Source organism: Stenella coeruleoalba (assembly GCF_951394435.1).
Source record: "Stenella coeruleoalba genome assembly, chromosome: 1".
Classification (NCBI taxonomy): domain Eukaryota; kingdom Metazoa; phylum Chordata; class Mammalia; order Artiodactyla; family Delphinidae; genus Stenella; species Stenella coeruleoalba.
The window spans coordinates 39,916,865-39,941,383 of NC_137169.1; the positions used below are offsets into that span (position 1 = coordinate 39,916,865).

Genomic DNA, 24,519 nt, shown 5'->3' on the forward strand with positions numbered 1-24,519 from the left:
TTCACTGATGAGTAGTGTCCTACTGTCTGACTAGTCCACAGTCGGCTGACCCACTTGATTGTCCATGGATACTTGGATGGTTTCCCATGTTCTGCAGTTACAGGCAGCCTGAGCCGTGTCTCTTGGGGCAAACATGCAGGAAATGCTCAGTCCGGGCCTAGGCTGGAACTGCCCAGCGTTAGGGTGCGTGCCTACTACACTTTACCAGGTGACACCTGGGAAACTGTTTTCCACAATGGCTGTGCCGCCTGGAACCCCTAACAGCAGTGTGTGCAAGGACGGCCTGCCCCATAGCTCCAACAGCACTCCAGGTCAGACTATTAAGGTTCTGACAACCTGGCGGGCGTGAAGTGGTACCTCACTGAGGTGCTTACTAATGAGGCTGAGGATGGCCACTTCTACTGACTCTGCCGTTTGCTGTGATGAAGCAACCAGTGAGCCTCAGACAGGACCTGACTGAAGCTGGACTTTGGCCTACTTCCTAGCATGGGGACCTGAGGCGAATCACTGCCCTAGATTCCTCACCTCATAAAACAAGGATAACAAACCACACATGATCCTTTGTAAGCTGCCATGAGGGATGTGAAACAAACGTTTCGCAAGCCTTCTTCAAGCTATAAGGAGCACTACCCCCGTCTGAGGCTATTACAGTTATTTTATGTATATGCCACTGTCCGTTCCCAGGGCCTAGCACAGCGCCTGGCACAGGGGCAAGATTCAGTAAGTGTATGTTGAATGAATGAATAAATGAATGAATGCTTTTCTTGGGAAACCTGAGGGGACATAATAATTCTGGACATAAGGGGACTAGGGGTGTAGGTGGGGAATGTACCACTGGGGTATGTAATCGTGGGCAAGATTTTTAACTTTGTTGAACGTGAGCCTTTCCACCTATAAAACAGGAGTGACAACCCGGTCTCGAGGAACTGCCACGCAGGATAAACAAAGTCTCGTGTACCAGGCCAGTGTACAGCAGGCAATGCTGTTAGTGACGCAGAACATCAGCACTGGGGAGGGATCACGGAGACTGCCTTGTGCTACAACCCCTCCACTCACAGGGGACATGGCTGAGGCCTGGAGAGAGGAGGTAAGTACAGGCACGATCCCCTGCGGCCTCCACTCTGAGCCCTTCCTGGGCACGTGGCCAGCCCGCCCACTGTTGCTGTCCAGGCTGCAGGTGCATGTGCTATATGCCTTCTTTCTTTGGGGCACCATCTCCTCCCTGCGGATCAGGGTTTGCACAGAGAAGCCTTTGAAAGCTTTTAGCTGACCTTCACTACTTCCTGGCTGCTTCCAACCTGACTAATCTGCACTTTGTCTTGTGTTGGCTTTTCCACAGGGAATGAGATGAGAAGGTCCTACCTCTGCTGACTCCACCTGCATCTCCCGACCCACTCCAGGCTATCCCACAAATCAGTCTTTGCTCATCTCCTCCCAGATTACAGATTACCCTGGTCTCATGTCTCATCCTTCACCTGCCTAAACCCCACCCATTCTTCCAGATTCAACCTGCTTGGAACCTACCAGGTTGAGTCGGGAGACCCCATTCTGCCTATACCCTCAGTGCTTCCATACTCGCCTGGGTTTTCCCTCTATCAAAGCCCTGATCACAGTCTCATAGAACTGTGACCACGCTGTCTCACCTACAGACCCGAACACGGGGTTCCCTCCCCAGCCCAGGGCCAGGGGGACGCCGACACTTGCAGTGACATTGCTGGAAGCTCAACCAAATGAGGAAGACACCCTGTGCAGAGGACTGTTTCCAAGTTGAGGGGTTCGAATCTGGCTCTAACCCTAGTTGCTGTGCCACCTCGAGTGGGAACCTCTCTGGGTCTCAGTCTTACTGTCTGAAAGCAGGATGTCAAATCCAATCATCTAAGAAGATTCTTCCAGCTCTAGGTCTCTAGTTCTCTGAAAGGTAACAGGGTGGGTAAAGAGGCAAAGGAGAGAGAAGGGGGCAGGGCAGTGGGTGTGATGGCCCTGAGAGGCCCCGGCATGAGCTGGAGAGAAGGCAGGAAGAGAAAGGTACAGATGGAGGAAGGTTTTCAGAGGCGCCCACAGAATCCCAATCATTCTCGTTTCCTGAGGGTAAGAGCACTGAGCGGCCCCTGAGGTTGATTAAAAGGCTTTCGTTAGACTCCAGATATTAATCACCTGCAGCTGCCAGGAATGCCTCCCTCTGCAAGGGAGCATTTGAGATTATTGCTTAATTAACAAGGTTTATAACTGCTAATGGGTCCTATTAAAAAAGTTATAAAAATTAACCAGAACTCAACGCCGTGGCTCATTTGAAAAGTCAGACACTCTGCAAAAGGTCACTTGAGGGGCTTCCCGGGTGGCGCAGTGGTTGGGAGTCCGCCTGCCGACGCAGGGGACGTGGGTTCGTGCCCCGGTCCGGGAGGATCCCACATGCCGCGGAGCGGCTGGGCCCGTGAGCCATGGCCGCTGGGCCTGCGCGTGCCCCGCAACGGGTGAGGCCACAACAGTGAGAGGCCCGCGTACCACAAAAAAAAAAAAAAAAAAAGGCTTCCCAGGTGGTGCAGTGGTTGGGAGTCCGCCTGCCGATGCAGGGGACACGGGTTCGTGCCCCGGTCCAGCAAGATCCCACATGCCGCGGAGCAGCTGGGCCCGTCAGCCATTGCCGCTGGGCCTGCGCGTCCGGAGCCTGTGCTCCGTGGCGGGGGAGGCCGCAGCGGTGAGAGGCCCGCGTACCGCAAAAAAAAAAAAAAAAAAAAAAGGTCATTTGACCTTAATAAGGTTTAACTGCCATTCTGGAGCTTGTCATTAAAGCGAGACTCTCCTCCAGCCCTCCTGGTTTTGTCTTTCTAAAGCAGTGTCAGCGTTCACCACATCCCTCTGCTACACGGTAAGGAGTGATTTTAAAACCACAGAGAGGAGAAAATCCTCACCAACCCTGTGAGCACCAAGGCTTTTGTCATTTTGATATGGCAAATGCGAGTAAATGTGGTAAAATCATACAAAATAAATACAATCTCAATCCAGCAGACAGCTTGCATGGGAAGAACCAGTCAAATGCAGTCTGGACGAGCTCAAATAATTAGCCTAAAAATGGGGAGTGTATGGTGCGATGGGAGACAGGCTTCAAACCTGCCTGCCTAGTAAAGAAAAAACAAATCAACACTGTATTTTGGTAAGACAAAAAAGCCCTGGAGACAATGGGAAGCCTGAAAGCCCAGTTCAGCCCAGCTCTGATCTAACCCGCTGTATGACCTTGGGCAAGTCGATTTCCTTCTCACTCACCAGCATGGCAAGTAGTTATGGGCTCTAAAGGGTTGCTTGACCCGGCACCTGTGAGGCAAAGATACAGAAAGAAGAGAACAGAGGTAGGCACGGGGTACTCTGGGACATACAACAGAAGGATCCCCCCACCGTGAGAGGTCAGGGAAGGCTTCCTGAAGGATGGTTCTCCTAAGCACACCTGGGTGTTGAGTGGCAGCTAGACAGAGCAGCACGCGTGTCGGGTGGGCGGTCTGATCTATGTTCCAGGTGCCAGGAACAGCATTTACAAATTCCCTAATGTGAGAGGGGACAAGGCTTGTTGGAATACAGCAGTTCATTATGGTAAGAACTTAGTGAACAAGGGGAATGTTGCTGAAAAGTAAGCTGGAGCTAGAGCCAGGGGCCAGATTATGAAGGCGCTTTTCCGACACGTTAAGAAGCTTACCCTTCAATAATGGGCACCAGGGACTGGCTGTGACGGGGTGGTGGTAACAGGATCATACTGGGTTTCTGAAAGATCACTCTGGTTACCAATGGAGAGAGGAGTCTGGCAGCTGCTGGAGTAAGGCAGGGGAGAGGTGATGTGGACTGGACTACGTGAGGCGCGATGGGTATGGAGAGAAGTGGACGGTTTAAAAGGTATTTGGGGCAGAACAGATGGAGAGCGGGCACGTGGAAGAGTCAGGAATGAGGCTTCTCTGGGTCCCTGGCAGGTGGTGTCATTTATCAAGACAGGGAACACAGAGGGGCAGAAGGCTTTGGGGAGAAGGAAGAGGAGAGAGCAGTGAGCGGTGCAGATGTGCCAGTGTCACGTGGACATCCAGGAGGAGGTGACCAGTGGGCACCTGGATGTATGGGTCGGGAACGTGGAAGTGTGAACTGAGGTCAAATATAGATTTGGGAATCAGTCACTGATTCAACAAATATTTATTGAACACTGACTATATGCTGGCCCTGAGCAAGATGCTCATAAATCTGATGTTCTAATGGAGGCGGGAAAAAGACAACCATCAAGCCAATAAACAAGCAAAGAAGAAGCGCTCCGCAGGGACTTGAGGGAGGGTGATGCGGCAGAGAGCAACGGAAGGGCTGCTTCATCAGCCCGGGTGGTCGGGGACGGTCTCTCTGAATGACAAGCAGGCAGGATGTGCAGACCAGAGGAAGGGCACTGCTGGCAGTGGGGACCGGAGGGGGCCGGGAGGAGGCCTCAGTGGTTAGAGCACAGTGGAAACGGGAAGTGTGGTGTGAGATGAGGCCGGGGGAGTCACCAGAGGCCAGATCACCAGGCAGCAGCCAAGACGCCAGGAGTGTGGATTTCAACCCAGGGCCATGAGCACGCCGAGGGCAATGGGGACGGCGGGAGTGAGAGCAGCGGAGGGCAGCGTTGCACAGTGAGAGAGAAGCGGGCTGGAGACAGAGGCGAGGGCAGCGGGAGGGGAGCCCACAGGGGGGATGCGAAGCCACAGGCAGGAGGAGACCTCAGCATGCAGGAGGGTTTCTCAGTAAAGGAGGAGAGATCAGGTCAAACGGCCGGGGAAGAGGTAGAGGCGGAGCCACGGGGAAGCCTGGCAAGGACAGAGTTAAGCAGAGGGCTGGGAGCCGATGCCAGATGGCAGAGGCGTTCCCAGTGCACACGGGCAGTGAATGCAGACAACTCTTTCAGGAAACCTGGATGTGAAAAGGAACGGAGAGACATGGCGGCAGCTGGGTGATGGAAGTGACGTCTAGGGAGTGTTTTGTTTGCTTCTGTAAGAAATGAGTGATCAAAGTATATTTAAATGGTGCCGGGAAGGACCCAGTTGAGCGGGAGAGACAAGGTACTTAGGAAGGCAGGTGGGCTGTGATCCAGTTGGAGAGAACGGCCAGTCCCAAATAAGAGAAGGAAACATGAGGCAGAAGAACTGGGGGATCCAGTGAAGTTTGTAGATAGGGTGGTTCGAAGCTGTGGGATTTCTTTTTCTTTTCTCTGTGAAGGAAGAGACATGGTCATCTTTTGAAAAAGAGACAGCTGTGGACTACCATGTTCTGGAAGAGTAGAGAAGGTTAAAAAGGGCTTAGAAAATGGAGGAGTGGATCAGTGAGGGAAACTTGGAGGGCCTGGCCTATGGGCCTGAAGACAGTGAGCCTGTAATAGCCCCAAGCCACACAGCTGAGGTATTTTCTTCTAGAATGTTCCTTAGTATTGGGGACCAGATTAGCTGCAAATGACATCATCTGAATGGGGTCAAAAGAACATACAAATGTCTACAGGTCCACTGGGCAGCCAGGACAAGGACTGTGAATCCTGCCTTTACACATGGACACACCAAGCATCTACCTGGTACTGGCACTGCGCTGGGCCTGGGGAAACAAAAATAAACATAAGAGAACCAGGGTGAGCTCAAAGTTAAAGCAGAGCAGAGTTGGGGCTCAACCCCAGGCTTTCGATACCTGGTTCCAATTTCTACTCCCCATCACCCTGCACTGGGAGCAGACAGGACGGGGCCTGGAAGCTGCAAAGCACTGAACAATCGTGAGCTCCAATGATGTGACCATCACGAGGTCATGTCGGCTCCATGGGGGCAGCTCACTTGTCAACAAAGAACGGAAACTTCTTCTCACACCTCAAACATAACTATTCCAAGCTACAATCCAAGCAGCCCTCTTAACTGTCGTAAGAGGTGAGTGTTCAGCTGAAGACACCGCGACATGGAAGGAAAGTAGTTCGCAAGAAACAGTGTGAAGAGTCAGTCAGGGGGTCAGCTTGCAGGTCTCAGTGTGGCACTTGTTCAGCCCTCGGCGACTGAGCTCCCACTGTGTGCCAGGACCTGTGCGAGAGGCAAGGAAGACGTGGAGGTGAGTCCGACACGGTCAGACCCGTGCCTGAGGCAGACGCACAGCAGATGATTTTATGCCACGGCGTGACAACGGGAGGGCAGCCGGTCACTGGAAGGCACCTGGGACCTGCTGAGTCACAGCCCAACAAGTGTAACAGAATCAGAGGTCAGCCACCTCTCAGGTAGGCAGGGCTGTGTCCCCAGGAAGGACGCTTTCTCAGGGCGACCTCCCAAACTAGGCTCCACCTTTTCAGACAGTGGGCAGACTAAAGGTTACCTGCGCTCGTCTAAAAATAAGCGTCTGCCTAAATCAGGGCATCATGAATCGGCCAGCAACGGGGGCAGCTGTGCTACGGAACAAGCCGCAGACCAGAGTCAGTGGGGGCGGGCTTAAATCCAGGCTCTGAAACCCTGTAGCTGGACTTCTGGCTGGTCACCTAATCCCTCTGTGTCCTTACACCTCGACCTCCAAAATACACCCTAAATCTGGCCATTTTTCTCTGTTTCCACTGCTGTAACCGTAGTCATGGCACCGTCATGCCTCCCCGAGACCACTGCATCAGCCTAACTGACCTCCCATTCAGTCACTCCCACTGAAGACCTCCATTACCTTTCTCCTGCAGGTGGGGTAAATCCAAGCGGATTACCGTGGCCTTCATGGCCCTAAAAGACCGTCTCTCGCCCACCGGCCTGATCTCAGTGTCCCCTCACTCATGACTCTGCAGCGCCCCGGGGCTGCTTCACCCCTTGAGCATGCAGGCCTTTGAACCCGCTCTTTATCCCGCCTGCTTCACCACCCCTCAGACCTGCACAGGGCTGACCCCTACATCCAGCTCCCAGCTTGAATGCACGGCCTCAGGCAGGTCTTCTCCACCCACCCCAGCCAACACAGCTACTGTATGGCTCGATGAGGCTTCACGGCCTTTCATCAGTACCTGAAATGATCTGATTTGTTCATGGACATCCTTGCTGTCTGCCCCAGAACTTGGCACATGGCCTGTTCAAAATGTACATGCGGACTGAGTCTTACTTTCTTCATCAAAACATGGCAGTTGGACACTTAAGAGACTAGTGGTTAGGAGCACAGCTTCTGAAGCCAGCCCTCCTGGCTCGGGCTCCTGGCTCTACCCCTAAAGCTGTGCGATCTGGGCAAGTTACTTCACATCTCTGTGTCCAGTTTCTGCAACTAAAACAGGGATAATACTGGCAGCCAATAGAAGGAGTGTTATGTGCTATGAAGATTAAATGAGTTAATATATGTAAAAGAATTTTTAACACAGAATCATAGAAAAAACAGAACCTGAAACGTAGTGATCGCTCAGAATAATTAGCAATTAATATATTCTCTCTGCTCCCATGTACTTTCCTGCCTGTCTCCATAATTTGTATTATCTGTACCGTAACTAGCTGTTCTCGTGTTCATCTTCCCCGTGTGACTGTAAGCACCTTGCAGATGGAGACTGTGTCTTATCCCCCTGTGTCCTCCATACCCAGTAGAGAGCCTGGCAAAGAATAAGGGCTTCGTGAATGGATGGAGAGTGGGTGGGAGAGACAGAGGAAAGAAAGAAGGAAGAGGGAAGAGAGGGGAGGAAGGAAGAAAGGAAGGCAGGAGGGAAGGAAAATCAGAGTCCAGGCCAGTGCCCTATCTTTACAAACGACTCCCTGTCTCTCTGCCTTCCCTCCAACCCCTCCCAAACCCCAGAAAAGCAGCTGAATCCAGTGACCCTCAGCTGGTCTTCACCTCACTAAGTGCTCCAGGCACGATGCTAGGACCCCCCAGAACTGGTCCCCTAGCCTCCACCTTCAGGCTGTCTACACAGCAGCACTCCTTTCCCAACCCGACACCTTTGCTCCAGATGCTTCTGCCTCCCGAGTACCTCTCTTTACACATCTGTGTCTCCATGTCTGATGGATCCTTCAAGGCCCAATCCAGTGACCCCCTTCCCAGGAACCCTTCCCTGATTTTCTGGCTAGGGGTTTCCTCCCCTCCTGAGAACCCCCCTCTGTCCCTCTCGCATGCTAGCTCCTTGAACTGTACTTGTGTCCACAGCTCATTTGCCCTGTTAAATGTGAGCTCTTCTGGGACCAGGTCCACATCTGCTCCTGCGTCCCCATGCCCAGCCCGGGGCCTGGCATGGAGAAGCTTCAGTAGGTGTCTGTTGAACTGAAATGTGCCCGACACATTCCTGACAGAGTAAAGGGCGGTGCCTCGGCCACTGCGTTTCCAGTGCGGGACCCACCTCTGACGATGCTTAGTTTGTGAGGCGAGAGGGGTGGCTTAGGGACTGCATCTTTCTTTTTTTTTGTGGCAACTCCTGTGACGCTTCTGTTCTTCAGAACATCTGTTCCCCAAATCATGACTGCCAAGTTCTTTGTGTATTTGGAATCTCCTTGGGTTACTTGTAGCTGGTGCCATTTCTCCTCATCAACCCAAATCCCGCTTCCCAGATGGACCTGAAAGGGATAAGAACACAAGCAAGCACCTGTTTAGTCGGACAGGATGGGAGCTGGAAATTTTTCTTGTCCTTTAAAAGACACTGCTGCACGACTGCAAGGGATCTGTTCCATGAACACTAATTAACTTTCTTTAAGGGAACTAATCATTTACTGAATACCTGTAACGTGCCAGGCCTTCTCTACGGCTTTATATCCACTACCTCAAAATCTTCGCAGCAACCCTGGAAGGAAGGCGTTGGGACACTATTTTCATTTCAGGTGGAAAAACCAGGTTGAGAAAGGTACAGCTGAAAGTCACTCAACTCTGAACTTGCAGAGTGGATTGATTTCATCTGGGTGGGGCCTCGTTGTCAGGATGGTTTAAAGCTTCCTAGGTAATTCCTAGGTGTGACAACCACAGCAGGTGGAGTGAGGAGGGAAACCGTCCAGGCTCTGCCACTAACGGAGTGTGTCTGTGCAAGTCCTTTCTGTCTCTGGCTTCAGTTTCCCGTGAACTGAACTGGGAGAGTTGGATTTCAGCTAAATTCCTTCTGGCTGAGAACACCTATGATTTTAACAAATTAAGCACAACCACTGTGTCTCTGGTCTGATCTGACGGCACACAGAACAAAACACAATCTTATGCTCTTTGTAAGGGAAGCACTCAGAAAGTTTCAGTGCAGAGTCATTAAATGCAAAAGTCCCAGAATGATCTGGCGATGAGGTTTGAGATTTTTTTCCCCCCTTTCTGGCTCTTTTAACAACTTGAAGACCATTTGCTAACATTAATCATTAAAAAAATGAAATTTTGACTTTGACATTGCTATTTATGTTGTGTTTCTGCTGAGTCTATGGAGGGTGGAAATGGCCTCTGTGGGGATGGAGGAGAGGAAGCCACTGATGAGGTAAACTTTCTGAGGGGAATGGAAAGTCCCTGCCAAGGTCCCTGTCTTCAGAAAGACTGTAGGTCATTGACCTCGTATGGTCGGGAGGCATCTCAGGACAGTCTAGTCTGAGAGACGGCACGCACACCCAGACTGATGGCAGACCAGCAGGACCCATGTTTGGAGATCTTTCTACCGAAGGTTGGCCTGGAAAGCAAGGTGGGCACGCACAGACGGGCAGACAGGTCAGCCAGCGACACTAACACAGCCCACCCACCAATGTCAGCAAGTAACCAATCTACCTGCCTTATCTAACTTCACTTCCTTTAGCTCAAAAGATCATTCAGACCTCTGCAGGCACGATATCAGATAACCAGATCCACCTGGCCTTCCTGTGCTGCAAACTCTGGTGCTATAAATCTGTTCATAGGACTCAGGAAGATAAGTAACCCTGGAGTGAGATGTGCTGCCTGGGGCTGGCTGGGCAACACAGACCCAAGGTCAAGTCTGGCCTTTTCTCTGCAATCTGAACTGCAGGTGGGCAGTCTGTGTGCCAGATCAGGCCTACTGGGGACAAGTTCCCTGCTGCTCCCTGCTGGACCCCAAGTCACCTCCCTGGAGGACTCTCTGGGGCTACCCACGCAAGCTTCCTGAGATAGGGGGAAACAAGGGGTGTGAGTTACGTTAAATGCAGAATCAGAAAGCCTTGGAGATGGAGGACAACTTCAGTTTTCCAAAGATCTCTGCTCTTTTCTAACCTGAGCCTTGCTTTCCTACAACCGTTTAATTTACTGTTCTTAAAAGAGAAATGGCAGTTATCTTAGCCAATGTTCTACAAGAGACAGGGGACACTAATATTTTTTGCGTACCTATAGTGAACTAGGTATTGTACTCTCAGTTTAGTTAATCCTCATCATGACCTTAAGAGATGGAAATAGGTAGAAATAATTATTCCTACTTTACAGACAGGAACAGAGATTCAGAAGGACTCATTAGTTTTCCTAAGACATACTATCAGTACATTCTGGAATCAAATCCTATGACCCTGCAGCCCACGCTCTCCCGGCCTTCCTGCTGCCACCAGTGTCACGGTGGTGCTAATGGGGGTGGAAACAAAGCAGATCAGTATTCAGATGGCTTTCCTCTTCAGCCTTCCTCTGTACCTGCCCGGCCACTGCCCTGGCCAGCACCCACTGCAGTTCACACTGCAGTCAGGGAACCTGGAGAAAAGCCACGGGCTGGCCTTCCTGCCTCCAGTCCCTGCCCGCTCCAACCCACGCTGTAAACACTGCCAGATTCATTCCCTAAAACATAGCTTTCCTTCTCTGACTAGATGACTTCTGCAGCCTTTCAACTCTGTGTTTTTATGTTAACCCTCTGGAATCCTGAATGGCTCCCTGTTTCCTGTCACCTCAAATCCAACCTCCTCAGGCGGCATTAAAGGTCCTCTAGAATCATGTTTCCATTCAACCTGCTAATCGTACTATGTCCATCACTCAATGATGTCCCCAAACTCACTCATTTCCTCCTACTTCCAGTATGTGGTAGGTAACAGAAAGAGGATGGGCTCTGGAGTCTCCAGCCCTGTGTGAATCCTGGCCCTTCCACCTACTACCTGGGTGTCTTGGGCTAGTCACTTTACCTCTCTGAACCGTACTTTTCTCAGCTGTACCAGAGGCAGATCACCACCTAATTCATAGAGCTGTTTTGAGGATTCAGTGAGATAACATGAGTCAAACGTCAGAAGGACAGCAGACAACCAGAAACTGTTACTTCCTTTGCCTTCTTTCCCCCACCCACGTCTCTGCTCATGCCTCTCCCCCACCCAGGGATGAGTGCCTTCCCTTATGCCTTCTTAAGCCTGCTAATCTTTCAAGCCCCGGTCCCCAATGCAGGAAAACCTCCTTCACTTCTCCAGGGCTAAGCTCTGTCCCTTCTGAATTTCTAGCCTACTGAGAGGCTTCACTACCTGATTCAGCCCTTCACTACCTGATTCAGCCCCGCATCTCTGTGGGGAGAGGTCGAGGCTTTGCCTCCTTTGCCTCCTACAAAGTGATCAGGGCTAGTCTGAACACAAGGCAGTAAGAAACTGATGCGCATATTTAATATGTCTTAGTGTCACTGGCTTTCAGTTCTGATGAGCTGCTGTTCCTTGGAGAAGAAAATATTTTCTGACATGCATTCGAATACAAGGCCAATTTTACAGCACAGAAAGAAGTGGCCCTGGGTGAGACCAATCACAGGTATAGGCTGGGGCATTTGGGACAAGGGCTCCTGAGGTCAACGAAGCTCCGGGTCATGCCCCATTTTCAGGGGTGCAGAACAGACTGGAAAGAGCACTGACCTGGAAGCCAGGTGATCTGGCTTCTAGTTCCTGCCTGCCTGCCTCTGATCTGTCGTATAACTATAGACGAGCCCCTTCTCTGGATGTATTTCCCCATCTATCCCATGTATAAATTAGACTATTTAAACTTTAATGGTCTTTGCAGCTATATGATTCAATGAGTTTTTGAAATAAAATATCTTAAGACAAAGAAAAGCAATGCACTTTAGCAAAATCAGAAAGTAGCTTTCATGGCAAGCCCTATTCACATAAAGCCCCATTTGACCAAAATGTTAGCCTTATGCTTTCAAGGGAGGTTATTTAAAAGTATGGCAACTGGTGGGATGGGACTTGATCAAAAAACTGTCTTCGTGAAATGTTATTTAGGACAAAACCAGTTTCCTGCTAGGAAATGGATCCCATCCCCATGCTCTAGGCAGCACAGAGATTAAGGCAGAAAGAAGGAAGGGTCAGAAATGACTGCAGAGCCAAGAACAATGATGGCTGCTTCTGGGCTGTGGGGACTGCTGTTCTAGGAAGCTGCCATCCATTTCCAGTAAGTCTGCTTCCTTCCTCTCCCTTAATAAATTTCTCTGATTGCAAATTAGCTGCAAACAGAAGGCAGGTTAGTTTGATAGCAAAGTGCTGGCAATAATCGATGAAAAAGGAAAGTTGGCACTTTAAAGATTTGTTGTGCAACTCGACAGTGAAAAAATTAAATGACCTTTGAGAGACCCATTTTCCTGGAGGAAAAATGATCCTTTGCAAAAGAGACCCTCATAACGCTCAGAAACTGTCCGTCGGTCTTCAAAACAAGAGAGAAAAAGATTTCTCTTCGAAGCTGCTTTGAGAAAAAGTCTATAGTCATTCCACAACGTGATCATGACTAAAGAGAAGTCAACAAAGACAGAATAGTCTTTTCTTTATCTTCAGTTGGAAAAGGTTCACCAAACTTAGACACAGTTTGAGTCACTGTTAATGACTATGGAGGGCATCCATCTGATCCCATCTGGCACAGACAGAGACGCTGAGGCCCAGAGAAGGGAAACCCCACTCAGAGTCACACAGGTCGGACAAAGATAGAGCTAAGCTTAAACTCAGGCTCCAGGCTGCCTACTTCCACTCTGTCATGCCACCTCTAACCTGCAAAGCAGACTCTTTTTTTTTTTTTTTTTTTTTTGCGGTACGTGGGCCTCTCACTGTTGTGGCCTCTCCCATTGCGGAGCACAGGCTCCGGACGCGCAGGCTCAGCGGCCATGGCTCACAGGCCCAGCCGCTCCGCGGCATGTGGGATCTTCCCGGACCGGGGCATGAACCCGTGTCCCCTGCATCGGCAGGCGGACTTTCAACCACTGCGCCACCAGGGAAGCCCTACAAGGCAGACTCTTAAAGCTTGCTGGCTGCAGCAAGGCAAGGCAGAATGGGCCTATGGTTTGGCCCTCTGGGGGGAGGAAGTGCTCCACGGAGATGAGGGCAGCATCTCCAAGAGAGCCTGAAAGACTAACAAGTTTCATTTCCTTAGCTTTGGCTATTTGCTTTGGCTCAGTCTGGCCAGCTGCAGGGGTGTATCTGGACAAACCCAAATAAAACAACCTTTTCTTTCTCATCAACCCACTGGGGAACAATACTGGGTAAACAGAGACCTTTTGAAGCATAAGGCAAGAAAAACAGACTGACACAGATGAGTCTCTGGGGAGAAGGAGAGGTGAGGTCTGTAATGTATGCCATGGTAGCAGAGAATATTACAGTAAAACTGCATCTGACCAGTGCCTAGACAAAGGGATCCAATATATTTCCTCCAAGACGAATTCATTTGGATGTTGGAAGAATATTAGAAGTCTTCTCCCTGCCCTGCTACTATATCATCATGTGACTTTAAGACTTCCAAAGGCTATTCCATTACTTTTCACCCCTGTACTAATATAACTACTAATATTGCTTAAGTTTTCTTTCATAACATTTTTTCAAGAGTCTTACAAAAAAATGTGAGGAGTTATATGTGGTCCTAGGACTGTGGGCTAACCACGCTGAATGTACAACTTGAAAGCAGCTCAGGGGTAAGGAGCATGTCCCATTCACCTCTGTATCCCTGGCATTTTATTTATTTATTTATTTTTTTAAAGATCTTTTTTTTTTTGATGTGGACAATTTTCAAAGTCTTTACTGAATTTGTTACAATACTGCTTCTGTTTTATGTTTTGGTTCTTTGGCCACGAGCATGTGGGATCTTAGCTCCCCAACCAGGGATTGAACCCGCACCCACTGGAAGGTGAAGTCTTAACCACTGAACTGCCAGGGAAGTCCCATGTATCCCTGCCATTTAGGGCGGGGCTTAGAACACATAGGTACTTGGTAAAGGGTGAATGGATAAATATTGAGTCGTATCCATATCTGTAAATCAGATATTTCTAGATCACCTTATAAATTTTATGCATCTGGTTTCATTGCATTATCATTTTAAAATACATTCTCACTAATAAGCTATTTTTAAATGTCAGTTTAGTTTTACAGTTGCTTTGGCCCAATATTTACCAAAAAAAAAAGAAAAAAAGGAAAAGGAAGAGAGAAAGAAAAAGTCCTAGTAAAGATCCACTAGTTATAACACATGGATTCTGGAAGCAGTCACTCAGGGCTAGGCCAGGAGGCCAACTGGCCAGGCTGTGTCTCGGGAAGCTCCCACCATACTCTCCATCTTCACACTGACTAACCAACACTTGCAGGGAATGGATAGTGAGCTTGAAACACTACCTTGCCATTGTCTAGGATATACTTGTCCATGACAGGTGCAGGAGCGGGGTAATAGGACGACGTATTTGCTTCCTCACTGAAAGTGCTCCGTAACTCCGGCTCGGGCTCGAGACATTCTGACTTTACTTTTTCCAAGTCAATGGCGGGACCTAGGCAGTTAAGAAAAGAGATCTGTCTAGAACTCCAAGGAAAAGAAAAGGCAAATATTTTAACTAGGCATCTATCAGCACATAGCGGCACACAAAAAATATGTTGGCTTATTTTTGTCCATTGGACTACACTTAAACCCAAGCTTGAAAATAACATGAGGTATGAATGTCACGGGAAAAGGTGGAAAACTGGAAGACAAGAATGGACGAGAAGCTAATTAAGCATGAATGAGAAGCAGTCTTCTAGGGTGTCACTGTCTGAATGAAAACACAGGGGACTCGACTTCCTGCAGAGGAAAGAGGTCCTGTTAAGACTGGGGTGGAGACCGGGTGGCAAAGACTCCAGTATGCAAATTGTGTATTTGCCAACACCCCATCTCTGCAGCCTATGCGAAGTAGGCCACAGCAGAAGATAGGAAAGCGGTGGGGGGCGGGGAGAAATGCAAAGGCCTCCCCCTCCCACCAAGACCTAGTATCTAGGCAGGAGCATTTCAACCAAGAAATTAAAATACAATACAGATTAAGCCCCTGATTGCCTGAACCAGCAGCTACCCTGATTTTTATTTTAATGCAATGAACACAAATTATGCATGGTTTAAACTGTGAAAGGCAGCTAGATAAATGGGGGTGGTTTCTAAGGGGGATATTTTCTTCTCCATTAGCTTTTAAAAATGATGGACTATTTTTCAAATCGCCTATTGTGTCTTGATTACCAAAGGGCAGAGAAACAGGATGAAAATGTGTAAATAAGGCCAAATGACTAGATTAACTTTTGCAGGAGAGCAACTCCGAAGGCCAATGGAGAGTTTAGCATCCTGGAAATTCTCCCTATGCAAATACTTCAGGGTTTAACGGGAGCAGAAGTTCAGCTACTGCCAAAGCCGGTCCCCAGGGCTGTGCCTATAACTTAAGTAACCAATGGGTTTCAGGGTCCAACCTTCCCTTATCCCTACCTTGTGGGCCACTTGGGACAGAGCTCTTTGTGTACTGAAGCCCTCACCAACAATCTGGCTGCAATTCTATGTTCAATTGCCACGCCCTTGCTTTGGCTGGTGGTCGGGAAGGTATTGGTGATTCTGTTACAAAAATTCCTCATGACAGGGCTTCCCAGAACGAGAATATCATTCCTGAGTTGCTGGCCGCTGCCATCTGCAAGACAGATCTCTGCAGTCTCCAATATTTAAGTTTGAACACACAAAGCTGAACGCAGCATGGCTGGGGAGTAGCACAGCGTTGACAAAAAAGGAGGGCTCATCTTGGGAGACCATCTCCCCATTCTGCATGACCTACTCAAGAGCTGGGCCTAAGGCTTATTCTTCTTTGTCCCCAGCACCTGGAATGAGGAGGTGCTCTCTGAATGTTTGTTAAATGAATAAAAGAATGACAAGAACGAATGAATAATTCTAAAGTTTCAGAAGCAGATGCCAAACTTTATCTTCTCTCTGTGTGAGATCTCAGTTGCATTTCTGAGATATAAGCAAACTCAAGTGGAGCATTAGATCAGGGAAGAAGTAATTACTTCAGTTTCCCCAAAAGGGCCTGGCCAAGTTGGCATCTGAGGTCTCTTCCTGCTCTGACATTCAGCAACACAGAAAAAGGAATGGGCTGAGAGGGGGTGGTCCATGCAGCCACTGGAGCACAGGTAATCTTTGGCAAGATAGCCTCCCTCCTCTGGAGCCTCCTTTTCCTTCTATGAGAGGAAGGTGTTGGAGAAGAGATCGAATCCATCTCAGCTCTGACTCTGCCTAGTTCTCTCCCATCCATCTCCACAACAGCTGCTACAGAGATCTACTCACGACTAGGTCCTTCCTGGCTTAGGCTCCCATTCTCCTCAAAATTAAGTTGCACACCATAGATAGCCTCCTGAAGGCCCAGAATAACCAGCCTCCTCTCTACGTCTGACACTCGATTCCTGCTCTCCCCTGACACTGCTCACGCCCCCCAGATGCTGTGTTGTCCCAAGCTTCTGAGCCTTTGGATGTGCTATTGTTTTGGCCTTGAACGCCCCCTCATCTGCCTGCCAAGCCCCTGGTCAGACTCCAGAACAGAGCTTAGGTGTCTCTTTCGTGAGGCCTTGCTCTGATCACTACCAAGTAGGGGGTCTCTAAATTGTAAATACTTCCAGCAAGTTGTACTTGCAATCATCGTCCAATCTGCTGTCCACATCAAACTGTGAAGCTCTTCAAGGGCAAAGTTTCACTCTCTTTGCCATCCTGGCACCTAGGGCTAGGCCTGGCACGTTGCAAGCTCTCAGTAAATTCTTCATAACATGAGAGGGGAGAGAAAGTTGTGGGCAAGAAAGAGGCTTCAGTGGGCTGGAGCAGAGATCCTGAAATAAAGCCCTGCTGCTGAGTGGAGGTGCTTGGGGACGGTGGTCGGGGTGGGTGGGAGGGAAGCTGTTACCAAATATCTGAAACCTGTTTGCAGCCGTGAAGTAGAAGCGAGGGCTGTGAAATAGAAATTGGAAACATCTAGCCAAGGGGACGGACAGTTCAGATGGCTACAGGGGGACACGTGAGGGACATCAGAAAGAGCAAGGGCTGAGAGCAAAAGGTCACCTCTCTGGCTCCACCCTCCGCTGGTCCCCTCTTCCAAGACTCCGTTCTGAAGTGGCCTAACCAGGTCCTTCGGACGCTCCCCTCCCCCGATGATAGTCAGATGCACTCATTTGTTTCTATGCCTGCCCCTCACTAGACCACCGTGAGGCCTGAGGGCGGGCAGAGACTGCGTCCTTTTACCTCAGAGACCAGGGCTCCACCCAATGCCTGGTTCCAATTCAATCCTCGACAGGCAATTTTACACATCAGTAATTACTTAACCCTTCTGACTCTGTTGCCTCACCTGAAAGGAGGGATGACAACAGCGACTTGGCCAGACTGAAGATTAAACGAGTTACATAGGAAATGATTAATCCAGACTCTGGCACGAAGCAGGTGCTCAGTAAACAGTGGCTCTCCCCCACTGCCCCTCCCCCACACGAGGGTCATATTGGGTGCTCAGTTAGTCACTGCTAGTCCCTGGGAGCCAGCGCACTGCTGGTCTTCTTTTGCCCCAAGTGCCTAGCACAGGCCCAGCCCAGAGCAGGTGCCTGCACTCCACAGCACACCCACGCTATGCTCCCCTGTGCTGGTCTCCTCAGGGACCAACGGAGTTTTGTCAAATACTGAGGCTATCGTACTGGGATCTTCTGGCTCTCAAGGAACACTATTTCCTAACGTACCCGATCAGCACTGTTTAAAATACCTGGTGGCTGCCAGGGATTTTTTTTTTTTTTTAACAACTTTATTGGAGTATAATTGCTTTACAATGGTGTGTTAGTTTCTGCCGTATAACAAAGTGAATCAGCTATACGTATACATATACCCCCATATCCCCTCCCTCTCGCGTCTCCCTCCCCCCCTCCCTATCCCACCCCTCTGCACCGCTGTCCTCAACTGCCTCCTCTGGCATTGTATACAGAAGGTACCTGGTGCCTCAGCAAGGAGGAGAGACCAACCAAAGGCTCATCTTGGAAGGGGTGTGTCAGGAGACCTGGGGGTGGATCCAAGTTGCGTGACCTGAGACACGCCACCTCACCTCTCTGAGCCTCAGCTTTCCTACCTGTAAAATGGGGACTTGCCAATAGCCACCTGATAATGCCTCTGGAGAGACTGGCACTGAGGCAGGCATAGAACAGAGGCTGCGACACAGGCTCAGAAAATGGCAGATGAATGAAGGAATGAATCAATCAGGAAAGCAGGGTGTACAGTATTACAGAATCAGAGAGAAAAGGAACAAAAAGCATGTGGTTTCTTTGGGGAGAGGAGGGAGGGCCTCTAGTGCTTTTAATTTAAAAAGGAGAAAAAACACTTCATTGCAAATTTTAGTAGGCTCCACTATGATGTTGGCAATTTACATCTCATTACAACAAACGCTTCAGATTGCTGTTTTGCTTTTAAAAATTTCTGAGGCATTGTTCTCCTTGAAACATACGTGACCAAATTAGCCACAATAATAAGCACTTGCGCTAAGAGACGGCATTGCACGATCTGGTGCAGATATTTTAAGTAACAAAGGAACTTTTTTCACTTGTGGGAAGAGTAGGAATCAAAAAAAAAAAAAAAAGCCTTTTGATCCACTTCAGGTTTATTTTGGAGAAAATATACCTTCCATGGAGAGAAACCTCTCAGCTGGGTAAAGAAAGCTTTTGAAGGAGTATAAAAGATAGTGCATGTCTTTTCATTCAGTCATTCATGAGCCCATTCATCACACAGTCCCTGACTGCAGACCAGGATGGAGCCCTGGAAGAGGCACTGGGGACCCAGAGACAAATACAGCACGTCCCAATTCTGGACAAGTTGAGAATGTAACACGTAAAACTCTTATTACACAGCATACAAATAGCTGTGAGTTGATGGACAAATACTGGGTTTAGTGCTAGAAAACCTGGTGTGAATCCTGGTTCTATGATTTCCTCTACTTCTTTAAGCCCCAGAGGCCTCTCCCATGAAATGGGAGTCGTGGCACACAGTAAGGGGCTTGGTAAACGTTTACTGGCACAACAAATAAATAAAATTACACCATTCTCTGTTCTTGTCTACCTTCAACTGGACTAACGCTATTCTTCCTGAAAACCTGTCTAAAAAGTTAATGCTTGTGTTACTTCCAGGAGGCTTAAAAATCGCCTGTATCTTCAAAATATATGTTTGGACACTAAGTACCATTTCTGATTTCGGCTGAAACAAAAGAGGCTAATAATATTAGATTTTTTCTGAAAAAGTATTAAAGGCTTCCATTCATTTCTGCAAGTAAATAGGAAGTTTCTCTGCTATAGGTATAGTTCTAGTTTCTTCCTAAATGCAAAATGAATCAAGTCAAAATACTTAAAGCATACCCCTACCGTAGCACAGAGGCACACTGGGTTTGGCAAAAAAAAGATGATTACACTTGTTGAAAAGGACCTGAGCATGGGAACAGCTAGTAGCAATGAAGGAGGTAGTACGCAAAGGCCTTGGAAAGAGACAGCGGCAGGTGGATCCCGCTCTGTGGGCCCCAGCATCCCCTCTCAAAAGGCATCGGCCACTCTCATCTGCGGCCGTAGCTACGCATCTGTTTCTTAGCCCCGTTGTGCTTCCAGTGAGGGCTGGGACAAATGGGTCTCATTCCTTCAGTGAGAATCTACTAGGCACCTACTAAGTGCCAGGCCTGGGTTAGGCGGCTTTGAGTGATGTGCAGTCCGGTAGTGGAAAGAGATAGGCAACAGATCATTACCATCCTGACAAGGGTAAGGATAAAGACTTGGGAACAGAAGCAAAGGACAGGCTGCTACACCTGGAGGAGACTAGGAAGCCTTCAGCAGGACGGTCACCAGCTTCTGTGCTGGGGCCTGGAACGGGCTGGGAGGGCTGGGGTGGGGTAGTTATCTTCATATGGGAAGGCAAGCGGCACATAATGGAGGCTCACTGACCGACCAGGAAGTGGGCAGCATGATGACCTGCACAGGTTTGGGGAGGGAGAGGTCCCCACTGGCTCTGGGATCGTGGAAGGCTTTAGGGAAGAGGTGAGCTCCGACTGGAGCCTGATGGGTGATAAGGTCTAGGGAAGGTGGAAGGCTGGTCAGGCAGGGGGATGGCATCCCCATCAGCAACAGCTCCTCAGGTCCTTCCCCCATCCCTCCCCATCTTCTGAGGGCCCTTTGTGCATGAAGGCTGAGGTGGGCTTTGCTGGGCAAAGGCAGGAGAGGCTGTTCTAGCCTGTGGAACTGGGTCGGACAAAACCCCTGCAGCTCATGTGGATGCCCTCACAGTGGGGCGGGTCCCTCGGGGAGTCAGAACCGCAGAGCGGAGGTGGAATGGACCTAGAGAGCCCCCTCTCCATGGGGTAGAAGCCCAGGAAAACTGGGGTGGCAGGAGCTGGCCCAAATCCCTAGTCGTGGGGGTCAAGGTATTTTCCCCACTGTGAGGAACTGTAGATGCCCATTTCAAAGGATATATTTGCTTCTCCCTGAAAAGGAAAGGTGACCAACACTCGCTGAACATCTTCTTTGTTAGTACCTTACATTGAAATACCTATCGTTTAAACCTTTTAATCTTGACACCCCAGTGTCAAGTTACTATTTGTTTACCATCTTCCTGGTTAGGACGGAAACTCTGAGGACAGCTACCGTCCTGGTCACGGCTATATCCCCAGCACCCAGCACGATGTCCCTGGCCCACAGCGAACACTCATTAAACACGTGTTGAATGAAACAGGTTAATCCTCATGGCAGTCTTGCAAAATCTATCTTATTATCTTTGTAGAGGCTCAGAGAGGTAAAGTAACTTGCTGAAAGTCAAACAATTCTGGGTTGCTAGACTCCCAAAGGCTTGCTCTCTCCCTACACCTCTTCGGCTGACTGCAGTTTTTGGACTGCACGGGCTTCTCACGTAATGCCCACTCTGTGGGACACCCTCAGCTCATCTCTGACCTTCTCTCACCTTCCTAGGGTGTCTGTGAAGAGCCACAATCATGCAGGGGGGCAGCTGGGAGGAGAGGGTATCACCAGGATTCATCTCACCTCTAGGAGCTCTGAGCCTACCCCCTGCCAGCTGGTGGCCAAAGCTGGGCTGGTTCTTCATCCACGGTTCTTCCACCTTCCTCCCCGCCCAACTGTCTGGACCCAGGAAGCATCCAAATAGCAAGGATATGCGGAACATCACGGGCCTGCGCTGCCAGACAGGCACTGTGTGCATATGACATGGCCTTTGGTTCTGGACCAGAACTGGCTGGGTGGGAAGACTGAGGGGTTGTGGTGGGAATAAGTCGGGCAGGCGGCGTAAGGGCCGCCCTCAGAAGCCTGCAGGGCTGCCATGGGCACAGTGAGCACCTGCGGGCAGGAGTTACGGGGGGGCAGAGTTTCACCACACGGCTGACATCTCCCAAGCAAGTCAATCCATGGCTTTGGCTTTGCTGGCTCTTGCCTTCAGGCCATGAGCCCTTCGAGAGCAGGAACGATTTGATCTGCTTGGTTCAGAGGAAGAGGGTGACTCCGAGGTTGAGGGACTGCACCCCAGGCCACTCCAGTGGGGAGGAGCCCCTGTGCGCCACGGGGCAGTTTCCAGGTGCTCTCACCCACTTCTGCAGCCTTGTCTGTCCCTCCTACCTACTTCTCCTCTGCGCAGTCCAGTCAGAAACCACTTGTGGTTCCTGGATGAGCCAGCCTCTCTCATAACTCCATCAGGCTCTCCTGTCATCTGGACACGTTCACTTCCTCTCTCTGAGCCCGCATCCTCATCTGATGATCCTATCTACTGCTGAGGTTGTTTTCTGTGTGGAAAGCACCTAACGGCAGGCTCCAAGCAGGTGTTCAGAGGGGCCAGCCACTGCCCTTAATAAGGAGCCCTTCCCCATCTCTCCCACCTCCACCTGCTCTGACTGGCAAAGCCAGCGGAAAACAAGCCTGCCACACAGCCACACCGAAGCCCATGACCAAAAAGGCAAATCCCTGTTTCAAGTGGGAAGCACAGTCCTGTTCTGGCAATGAAGAGAAGCCCAGTGACTCCTGCATGTCCCGGCTCCCCAAGCAGGAACAAAGGGACAGCCTGGAGTTGTCCCTCAGCCCCCTCCCCATTGCCCCAGAGAAATGAACGCTAGGGAAAAAGAGGAAGGAGGGTCCTGGACTGTCCTGCCACTCTGAAATCAGCTCTTAGAACAATCTAGGATGAACTGTGGCTCATGTGTTGATTCAGTCAAGAGTGCAGAAAGTCCTTCAAAGTGGGAGATGGCCAATACCTTTAAGAGAAACAATTCCAGTTCTCACTGCTAGACCTTTTCCTGCCACCCGGGGTTAGGAGGCCCTGGGCATAGAGGTTTGGGCCCTACTCCATCAGTAAGTGCGGCAGTGGCAGGCTGTGGACCTCCTGGGTCACAGGGATACCACTCATCCTCTTAGCCCTCTCTCAAAGCCCAACTTTTGTGAGCACTCCTGTGTATTGGTGAGAGTGAACTGAAGGCTGGAGGAGGCGGAAAAGAGCTCTGAGTGGAACAGGCCCCAGGAGGAGAGCCGTGACAAAGAGAAAATTGAGCCATAAACAGTGATGTCTGAAGAATCAAGGGGGTCAAAAGGAGTGCTTGAGGACTGGAGATAGGAAGACTGGAATTCTGCCCAGGAGAAGAGGGAGAGTTCAGTAAACCACAGACCAGTGAGCTTGAAATCAAGTCCAGGCGTACCTATAAAATAGATGATTCAAATATGATTTCTGAGGACTTACAAGGGAAAGTAGCAATCTCCAGGAGACAGGAGGGGTTGACCAAAGATTAAGATACGCCAAGACAACCACATCCGTGCTCTGCTGTAGGACAATGATTGCCTATGGCGTGCCCAGCACCATATACACATTATCTCATGCGAATCCTCAAATGATCCTGCATCATTAATGCTGGACTCACTGAGCACTTACTATGTGCCAGCCCCTGGGCGGAAGTCTTTTCATGCATTTGCTCATTTAATTCTCTTAAGAATCATAAAGGTTGGTACTGGCATTGACCTTGCTTTTTGGATGAGGAAACTACGGCCCAGGAAGTTTTAAGTAACTTGCCCAAGGTAACAAAATCAGACTACGGAAAAGCCAGGGTTCAAAACTCCAGTATTTCTGGCCTCAGGGCCCATGCAGGCTGTTAGTCACTGACCATGCTCTCCGGGCCTGTATGTGGTAGGCATTAAGATATTCATTTTACAGAGGATAAAACAGAGGCTGAGAAGGGTTAAGTCATTTTGCTTGAAGCTGCGCAGTTAAAGGATTAGAGCCGAGACTCAAATCTAAGTAATATCTGCTGCCAGAGCCCGCGGTGCCTCCAGTACAGGGGGAGCCGGCAGGAGGCACTGGCTGACGTCAGCTGCCTTTTCAAAGGCACTGTCAGAGACCCGTGCTCGGAGTCCAGCTCAGGCCGCGCAGGATCTTCAAGATCAAAGCTGGTATTTTAACGGACCTTGGACGGAGCACAAGGCACGAGCCCAGAGGGGAACAGAGGTGATAGAAACCCAGCTCTAAAGAGGCAGGACAGATTTGCGGGCCACAGTGGCTTTCTCCTTCAAAAGTTTCAACTAGCTTGTGATCTGGCCGACAGGGACATACGTTATCTCTTCTTTTTGCCTTCTCCTCGCTCAGATGGAGATAATAATCCTTACCTGGCCTTGCAATAAGGCTATCGGAATAGTCCAATGAGATAAAAATGTCAAGGTCTTTGAAGCCTGTGAAGTGTCTTGTACATGTGAATTACTGATACTCTCCTTCTTATCTATGCCTCTTCTGGTCAGAGCTCACCGTCTCCACCTACATTCCCTACAAAGCACACACAGAATGCAAAGCCATCACAGGCCTCCCCCTGCAGCTACGGCATTGGCTCTGTTCTGTCCGGTGTACAGGGCTGTGCCCCGCCTCGGGCTGTGTGTGCAACTTGAAGGCAGGGATTCCGTCTCCTCCTCTGTCACTCACAGAGCCCTTTCCAGCCTCAGTTGAACTAATGTTACCTGAATCACACCGGAACGATTTTAACTATCTAAGAGGTACTGAGAGTGCTAAAAGCTGAGGGTGACGTCTAAGCCTCGGTCTTTGACCTCTAAGAGCAAGGAATCTGGCTGAGGGGAAACCAAGACAGACGCTAGAGTTTACTCCTTCTCGTATACCAGAGCCTTGCGACTAACTGGCTTTCACTGTTCTGCTACCCCTCACCCCCTTGGAATTCTCTGAGACTGCCAAGCCCTGGTTTAATAAACACCACTCTCACTCTAGGCTCCTGAATGTTTTAGAAAGGGGCTTTCTATCAACGTATTTCCAGCACCTAACACAGTCCTGGCACAATGGATGCCCTTAATAAATGATGAATGAATGAAAGAATAAATGAATGCACATACACACAAATAAATCTGCACTTTATAAAGTAGAAGATCTTCATGCCTTTTGTGT

At 49.6% G+C, this 24,519-nt stretch overlaps 1 protein-coding gene across 5 annotated transcripts in view; it reads right to left on the bottom strand.

Annotated features, from left to right (window-relative positions):
• LOC307188045 (BEN domain-containing protein 5) overlaps positions 1 to 24,519 on the bottom strand; it is a gene marked incomplete at its 3' end in the record, with an annotated part of 1,401,459 nt that overhangs the window by 217,971 nt on the left and 1,158,969 nt on the right. For 3 of the 5 annotated variants that reach the window (XM_079924745.1, XM_079924749.1, XM_079924748.1), the window contains 2 exons: positions 14,448 to 14,596; positions 8,297 to 8,510 (listed from right to left, as the gene is read on the bottom strand). The exons of the other annotated variants lie outside the window; for them this stretch is intronic. In XM_079924745.1, the coding sequence (XP_079780871.1) occupies positions 8,297 to 8,510; positions 14,448 to 14,596 (363 nt within the window). The remainder of the gene's footprint in view (positions 1 to 8,296; positions 8,511 to 14,447; positions 14,597 to 24,519) is intronic. 5 annotated transcript variants of the gene reach the window in all.